General features: G+C 47.9%; 1 protein-coding gene across 1 annotated transcript; it reads right to left on the minus strand.

Annotated features, from left to right (window-relative positions):
* Positions 1-2712: 2712 nt before the first annotated feature.
* On the minus strand, positions 2713-4501 carry LOC137907572 (glycoprotein hormone beta-5-like). The gene is made up of 3 exons (XM_068751923.1): positions 4476-4501; positions 4131-4326; positions 2713-2904 (listed from the first exon to the last, which is right to left on the minus strand). The coding sequence occupies exons 1-3, from the start codon at positions 4499-4501 to the stop codon at positions 2713-2715; spliced, it is 414 nt and encodes a 137-aa protein (XP_068608024.1).
* Positions 4502-9177: the final 4676 nt, after the last annotated feature.

The raw sequence follows: 9177 nt of genomic DNA on the forward strand, positions 1-9177 counted from the left end.
GCTCATTGTTGGCTAATCCGACCCGAACCCTCCAACCCAGGGGGGGAGGTACCAAAGAAACCCAACCCCCGTAATGAAATTAATTTGTCACTGCCGTCCCGGACGACCCTCTTTGACATGAATACGGCAAATGTCTGATATATTTGTCCGTCAAATGACAAATGGGGCATTTAAAATGATTGCCCAGTGAGGGTGGGGTAACACAGAGGCCAATTGAGAAGATCAATGATGCAGTTGTAGCCTGCATGAAAACCAATCAATGAAACGAGTATCGATTTGTAATTGGTTGGGGTTTCAGGATCCTGCCTGAAGGCGGCGGCGGCGTGTTAGCAGTTTTCTCTCTGGCGTAAAAAGTAAAACAAAACGCCATTTTCAAATCTTTCAAATGTCTGTCCGGGTTCTGGCTGCTGTTGGTCTCTGAGCAGAACCCCCTCAAGGATCCGGGGGTAAGTGCATTTCTCAGGGGCATCTGTGCAGGCCGGACCCTCGGATCGATGCCCATGCTCATTTATTGGAGGATTTCTATGATGGTTACCGTAGTAACTGCAGCGCAGCTTCACGCGACTTTACCAGACATCATGTAAGGCTATGCAGCACTTGATGCAATTATTGTTGATGGATCGTTAGCGTTCCATAGGACATAGCGGACGAGTCGGCCTTTGGGATGGGGGTTACTGCTGCAGATCTATTTGAGAAGTGAAGGATTCATGTTAATAGATGAGATAAGATATCAGTTCTTTAAACACAACACCTAAACGGACCAAACGATGTGTGCAGAAATATCTTTGAGCCTTTTCCTTTTCCGCCGAAAACATTCCGAAACACATCGAGTCGACGCATCGAGACTCCGTCTTGTCCAGGGTGTCTCTAAAATGAACGGTTTACTAAATGGCTGATTGTTGCTTTTAAATCCATGCAAGCTGCAGAATATTCTCCCAGGATGATTTCCCATCCATCATTGCTTCATCTTAGATTAACTGAAGAGGCATCGGATGAATCCGTAAACGGGAGCCATTAGGAAAAGCAGATGTTCCACTGGAATGTCATTTCTACTGTTTTGTTGCAGCAAAGCGAGCCGTGCTGTCGTGTGAGATAATAAACAGCCGTCTGGGATCTTCTCTCTTCCTGTCTGTCTTTTTCTGTCTCTCTGCTTGGGAAACATCTTTCTCTTCAAAGGCAGCGTGTCATCAATGAGCTTTATTGATCCGTATTGGCACCGGGCTGGAATGGGATCCAAGCGTTTGGATTGATGGGTTAATTTTCAGATAATGATCCGGGTCGAGTTGTGGAACACGCTTGAACATTGGAGGCTTTTACTTGGAGTGGCCTGACCATTTATCGTGGATTATTATCTGTACCTGCATCTTCCGATCTACCCAGAAAAAGATCCAAAATACATCCCTGAAATAAAACCAGAAAAACGAGACAAGGAATAGACGTGTTGGGAGTGAATCCCGCGTCCCAGTTTAACAGCCCACGGTCTCATTCAGGTGCTCTGATAGTTTAGATTTCCTTTTTTTAGGGTTTGACTTTTTTCAGCTTGCCGTTTTCTTATCCTGCCAGTCCTTTATCCGTCTTTCCATCCGTTAATCTGTCCGACTAATCCAATTGGGCTTTTCTCCAATGCCACAGTTGTGGTGTGAAAGGGCCCAAATCTCAGAGGCCAATTACTGGCAGACAGCGGAACTATCACGGCGAGTTTCCCCGGCGGCTAGAGATGACTGAGTTAAAGGAAACGCTGAGAGCTGATCCTGTCAAGCACTCGGAAGCCGACCGGAGGCACTCCCAGGACGCCATGAGCCTCAACTGTCGGAAAAAGTTGGAGTTGAGCCTCATTTCGGCGCTGAGACGAGGAGCATACTTATCCCGGTGTGTTTCCGCAAATAGTGAGGAAGCGACGAACTCCTTCGCATTAACTGACCCCCGTTCGGTCGGGATGTACTGACAGTCTTTCCGACGGTACATTTAATTGCTGCCGGTGAAAAGCGAAAGGTTTTCTCCTGCTGCCTGCGTACTTTTGAAGCTCATTCATTCCGGAATAATTTATTTTTAGTGTCAATCAGGATGCGAGTCAAGATCTGTTTTTGTCTTCGTGGTGCGCCAACAGCCGGAGAGGCGTGTTGGCTCGTTAATTTACCACTCCTTTCAAGGCCGGATCAAATCCGCTGGAAATCTGCGTCTCTAAGAGGGAAGAAAGGGAACATTTTGGGAGGAAATATCAAATGAGATATTTATTGGTGTTAATTGTTCTTTAGGAACAGCTTCAGGATAAAAAAAGAAGAAGCTGCAATCAATTTAATACTTTGAACATCTTTTTGACTTCCTTTAACTTCACCTTTCTCTCTTACAGCTTTCCCGTGCTGGTATTTAAATTAGTTTGGTGCTAATGTATTCTTTAAGTCTTATTCTTCAGTCCGGTTCTCGTGTTCTGAAGTTCTGACTCGCTTTCAAGGAAAAACAAAGCTTACATTTTTATTTGAAATTCTGAACAGAAAAATATGGATTACATATCTCAAAACTTAGTTAAATGTTACTGGTTATATTTAAACATTAATAAAACATTTTAACTAGCCTTTTTGAGTTAGCAGTGCTAACTAGCATATTTAGATAACGCTGCTCTTTTTAAACCGCTCACAAATGCAGAAGGCTAGCATTAGCTACCTTCACCTGAAGAACAACCCCGACAAACGGCCGGGACCCGGCACCGAGGCGTCACACGGACGTTATACACTCGGTGGTGCTGGTCGGGCAGACGCTGCAGTCGCATCGCAGAGCTACAGGGTAGGTGTACATCGGGTCGATGCCCGGCATGCAGCCGGGCAGCTTCACCGTCACCAGGCGGGTCTGGTTGTAGGTGCAGACCCGCTGGTATGCCTCAATGAACGGTGGGTCCAGGACCGGCTTCTGGAGACACAGGGAGACCACGAATAAGAATAATAACGACTAGCACACACACACACACACTGTATGTTCTGTTATCTTTTACATGTATCGCATGTATATTAATAAAAACACTCATGTCTCTTTATCTTCAACAAACTGACGTGATGTAACGGGTGAAGGGGGGAGAGACGGAGGAGAGGATGGAGGAGAGGAAGGAGGCCCCCGGGGCATTATCGGACCGTGCATAAGAAGAGCCATCAGCAGAGCCTCAGAGGCAGCAGGGAACGCCTCGCCATGGCGGCGGGTCAGGAGGGAGGAGCCTGGAGCCGATCACGCCCGGTTGGGTCCGAGACCCCCTGAGACTGTTGACTATGAGTTCAGCACCAGACCTCGTCTCGGATGGGATTCAGCTTTACTGTCCTACACGCAGCGCACTGTTCTACCACGATGCCTCCGATTCTCGATTCTTACTCCAAAGTAAAGGATGTTTATTTCCATAATGACATTTCTCACCATTTCCTGATCCTGAATTTGCCTTAAAAACAAAGCAAACAATCGACTTTGCCTTTTCCCCGTTATCAACCGGAAGACGCAGCAGACATGTCGAAGACGTCGTGTCTCATCAACACCTGGCTGTAGAACCCGTCTCCGTCGCGTCGTGGTCTTTTCTGATTTGGAGCTTCGTGACTCTCTAATAACTGCTAATGGCCTTCCTCTCCTGGGACTTCATCATCACTTCAGCTGAACGCATAATGAGGGTCTTGGAGCTTGGAGGGTCAAACTTTAATGACCCCCTAACTGATTGTCCCCGAAGCAAGACATTGACTCCCTCCACAGTTTCTGACCTCCCTGTTGGGGAGCGCAGTCAAAAAGGATGAGTCTCCTCCCCTCCGGGGTTCTGGAGTATCAAGCTTGGGCTTCCTTGCGCAGAGGAGCGCCGCTGCGATCATGCAGCAGGGAGACTCGAGCTGCCTGATGCTTCTGGGCGTCTGAGATTTCACTGTTTTGTTTTATCTTTGGCAATTTATGAAATCCAATTCTGTCTTTTATGCACTTGAGGCGCTCTTAAGGAAAGTGCCGCTTTCTGTTCTCGCTGAACGTTAACTGGATTCCAGAGGACACTGCTGCAGAACCTTTGTCCAGTCCTCATTAGGACGGGACCGCCAGATCCTGGAGGACGACTGGAGACGCAGAGCAGATGTGTGTGTGTGTGTGTCATGTAAAGTAGCTGCCTCCCAGCTCCTCACCTCCCAGGTCTCACAGCGCCCCCAGCAGGCATCTGTGGTGATCTGGAGGCTTCTGCAGCCGGGTTTCCTGGCCTGGAAGGTGAACTCCCGGACGGCGCAGCCGAGGAAATGCCGCAGGTTAACAGCCAACACCTGACTGGGGGAGTCCGGTTGCAGAGAGACCCAGAGCAGGAGCACTAGAACCAGCCGGGACCTCCTAAGGAGCAGAAGGGAGGAAATTATCTCTGATGTTGCACAACTAAATTAGATTTTTGAAGATGTGGTGGATCAGAATAAAAGCTCCGTCCGGATGGACCTCGCTGTGAGACAACTTGACGACGAACGCCTTCTGAGTTCACTCACCACTGTGGCTTCTTCTTTTGCAGCAGCATCTTACTTCTCTTCCTGCGGTCACACACACACACACACACACACACACACACAACTCGGCGAGTCTCGAGATCCTCCTGAAGCCAGAACGAGCCAGGGCCTTATATCGCCGTGTCCCACCAATCAGAGCCCAGAGTCCTCAGCTCAGACTTCCTGAATCCCCTGGAGGCCCTTCTACCTGCCGCTGCCCATCACCTCCAGCCACTCCATCAGCTTGATTAGCGGTGAGAATCTGGCCTTTTGTTCGTAGCCATTCACTTGGAACAGCACGGTTGGACTGTGTCTATTCTCACTCATCCGAGCTCATTAGCTGGCTCCAGAGGCCGAGCCTGCTCCTGTTCTCACATGCCGACCGGGATGACTTCACCCCTGAACTCTTATCCCGCTCCTTCCCTTGTTCTGCTGCTTTGTCTCACTCCCGTTCATCCTGTCTTCACTGTTTTTTTTTGTTGCCGGAGACATCCCGTCACACGTAGATGGAGAAATCTATGTCCTGCAGGCTTTGGCAGGCGGGATGGTGATGTGGGACAGGAACAACGGATGTCAGAGGGAGCATCCGTCCAATAAGATGAGTAGGATATTGAATGGATAAGTCTGGTTGAGTCAGTAGCTCATCTCGAAATGAGCATCGCCTGAAGCCCCGCGGGGGCGTGTGGATTCAGCCGAGCAGAACTGATCTCAAGAAGTTCAGGAAATGAATCTTTAAAAGTGAAGTTGAGGCAAAGCAATTAAATGTAGATTAGAGGAGATGTTGAGGAGGATGTGTCACGGGCATGTTCACACTTCTCTCAGACTCCCTGCCCTCCCCAACGATGACATTCTCCCATCTGGAGGCTGTCATTGAACAATGTGCAGGTTGTGCAGCAACACAATGCAGCTGATTGGATAACTGGGGATTGCAAGGAGGCGAAAGACGGTTCAGCTCAATGAGCCTGGGTTTCCTCACACTCAGATCTCAGACTGAAAATGAAAGCGCATTTTTTTTACGATTCTTACCTCAACTCATCGATACAACTGATATGCATCCCCACAATTTATAATGAATGGCTCAAATTGAGATATTAACTGTTCCAGGTTGTTCTGCCTTTGCAAGTTCAACTGCGTAGGCTTAGAGCGCCCTCTTGTGGTTACCTTGCGGTACTGTTCAGAAGGACGGAGATTTAGTACTATCCAAGATGGTCGTGCCCAGTGCCGAAGCGTGCGTGTTGACGTGATAAGAACCTTCGGATAGGTTGTTGCTCTGGACAGGATTTGTCCTTTTACGACGGTCATAGAGGGCAATGGTTTGAGGCCATTCTACAAATAAACAGACAAATAAATCGAGTCTGGTTATTTGGAGCCGGTGAAACCACTTCAGGGCGAGGACAGCATACAGGTTGAAGTCACACGGAACTTATGAACTGAATGTTATGCTAAGAATGGTGAAAGCCACTTGTAGCATATTTTAGTCTTGGGATATTCATATACAGTAGTAGAAGCTCGCAGCAGAAGAGTTCCTCGGTTTGAGTCTTCAAGCGTTTGCTAAAGTTTTTATTGGATAATGACTCCCCTTGGAAACTCACTCCATCCCTGTCTGCCCCGGAGGAGCTGCACAGAAGCGGGTTATTTTCATTTTTATCCTGTCAGCTCGCCTCTTTAGAAATAGATTTATGCAAAGAATAATCCTGTTGGTTGTGCCTGCGGTAACGTGAGTGTGTGCTGCCTTCTGGTGGTCACTTCAGTAGGGATATTCAATAAATACCCGCGAGCAGGCTTATTTGATTTTGTTCTGTTTATTGTATAAACTGGAATTTTTTTATTTCATGTGTTACTTTCAGATCCGTAGCTTGTACTGTGTAGAGATATAGTCTGGTGACGCTTCTGCTGCTCTGCGACTATTGGTCGGGGGTGATCTGCGGGCTCACACACTCTCCTTGGGTTTGTTTTGAGCCATTGACACACATATTTTATATAACTTTGCAATTACTTTTTTTTTTTTTTATTAATCTCCTTCTCACTTTTGGATTTGTATTTAAAAAAATTCAATTGGTGATGGGTCAAGCACTTGTGATAGAAGAGTGTCGGCGAGGAGGAAGGGGAAAGGTCTACAAGACAGTGGTGAGGACAGCCATGATGGACGGATTAGAGACAGTGGCTCTGAGCAGAAGATGAATTGCCAGGGAACAGGGCTAGAGGTCTCATTGTGTAGCCACTATGCAAGGACAATAAAGGCTTTCTATTCTATGCTTTCTAAGATACATGGACGTAGTGAGGGAGGATGACGCAAAGGGCAGGGTAAAGTGGAGAAGGTTGGGTTGCTATGGCGACCCCTCACGGGACAAGAAGAAAGTACAGCAGCAGTAGTAGTAGTAGTAGTAGTACTAGTAGTAGTCTGTCTCGATCCTGATATTATGGCCTCTGTTTCAAACTACATGAATGAATGTGTCTGTGCGTGCTCCACTCCTGCGCCCCGGTTTTTTGGATCCGTTCCGGAGTGTGCTGACATTTAGCTTGTGGGTGCTGGACCTTGGTGACAGCCAGCTATTGGGTCGGGTGTGTGTTCGGCCCTCGTGGTGCTCTATATTTAGCCTCCCAGTGCACTTTTTTCTCAGCCCCGTTATGGTTCTGGCTTCTCCGGTGACGCTCCGGCCCGTCCTGCAGCTCTGCCACAGCGCGCCTCGGGTTCACACTCCGGGAGATCTGCTCCGCCACCCCGGGACATCAGCAGCATCTGCGGTGCATCCTGCAGAACCTGCACGTCTGGTGCACGTAAGTACAAACTTCTTATACCGTATAAAACATATATAGTACAGGTTCAAATTACACACCGGTTCCTCGTTGCGTTGCTTATTGCGGAAGATACACGCACACACACACACACACACACACACACGTTTTCTCTGGGTTCTATTTTTGGAGGCTCTGACATTCCTGCCGCAAAGCACATATAATATTTATATGCAAGCAGTGAAAGAGTTAAACTGATCTTGAATCAGTTGAACGGGAAATACAAGCTGGTAATGTCACGCACTGTTTTTGTATGACGCATGAAAACAGTCACGTATCTCGGAGTCACACCGAAGAGTTACGTCACAGCTTATTAAGGCTTTTAATAAATGATAACTTGATTCTACCCATGTTATCTTTGCATTCTGATGAATCCAGGCGAATGCTCTTATTTTGAAGGTCTGTCCCTGAAAAGAAAATCCATGATCCAGATGATTGATGTTTGTGTCACCGGCTTGCATTTTGTTCTGCATCTCGTAGCTGATGTTAGCCAATTAGCCCAGTTCTGATGGAAAGATTTGTCCGATAATGAGGTTGTGGGCGTGAATCCTTGAAGCCGCTCAGGTGACGCCTACGGCCTCACCTTTGACGCTTCTGGCTGTCATATTTTTCAATTAGGTCACTTCTGCCTCTGGTTTTCACTGCAAGGCATTTGGAGAATATTTGAGTTCTGCCCAGGCCTCTGTAAGAGGTTACACGTGGAGAAACATTGATTAGGTTGCAGCCGCTAGATGGTTTCAATGCCATTTTTAAATGTTAAAATCACAGCTTTGTCACTTTTGAACTCATTTTTCTTCGTTTTGCGTTCCACTACTTTCACAAAGCCTTACAGTCTCCGTCTTTTGTGTCTCGTTCTCCTGCTGCTCTTACTTCCACTATGAAGTCAGGCCATCAAGTCGCTTGGAGATCGCCCCCCCATGCCTGACAGGACCTTTGCTCTGTGTGCCAGTGAAAGCGCAGGTTGCCGCTCCCTCCTGTTATTGTCAGGGCGTTCCAGAATGTGACGAGTTGAGCAACTCCCAGGCTTTATTCTCCCCGCTGTGCAAAGATGAGCTCATGAAAGTTGTCAAACCTGAAGATGAAAGGGAAAGGACGAGCCTGCAGGCTCCAGTTGGACCCGTTGGGTTTCCGCCCCGTTCAGTGCGCCCCACCTCACGACAGGCCTGAAGCAGCGGCAGTGTCGCTCGCTTTTCTCCTCTTTTGTTACACATCAACGAGAGTTTTAGCTGCTGATTTTACATTTTAACGCGTTTGTATTTAGTTGAAAACATTTGTTTTTGTAATGCTCACTTTGGCCACTAGAGGCATAAGAGTGCTGCTACCAACTAGACTCCATTAAAGTGGTCATATTTTCTTCCTGGTGAGTTTTAATTTCTCTCTGCAGTGCCAAGAGAGAAGAGGGGGTGAAGGGGGAGGTGGTGCAGTGATCTGCTGACGGTTGTCTTCACCTGACAGTAATGACGAGTAAAGAAATGACTAACCTCGTCTCCACGCTCGAGATGTGGCTACACAGACTGCAGCCGTCTTCATGCATTAAAGTGGAAAAGTTCTGCGAAGGATTTATCCTCCGCATCTTGCAGTCGATCCTGAGTTCCTGCTCTGGCTATGTCGCGTGGGAAAATGACATTAGATCTTTTGCAGAAATAAATAAACACCTTGTGCTACCTCAGATCCACCCGCTGCTGATCAGCTGCTGGCGCTGAAGTGTGGCTGAAGGCACGCCGCCCCTTCCTGAGCCCAGCTCAGCTGAGGAAACCTTTGGAAGGCATCTGCAGCTGTTTTCCTCGTGTCATCCTCCCTGTGTGGACCGGCTGTACTTTAGCTTTTGCTAATAAATGAATGTCTGGCGTCCCCGTCAACAACCCGGGGTGACCTTTGCGCCGCCCTGTTGGCGAGCCCTCGTGCTATTTCA

The sequence above is a fragment of the Brachionichthys hirsutus genome, chromosome 18 (assembly GCF_040956055.1).
Source record: "Brachionichthys hirsutus isolate HB-005 chromosome 18, CSIRO-AGI_Bhir_v1, whole genome shotgun sequence".
Lineage (NCBI taxonomy): Eukaryota > Metazoa > Chordata > Actinopteri > Lophiiformes > Brachionichthyidae > Brachionichthys > Brachionichthys hirsutus.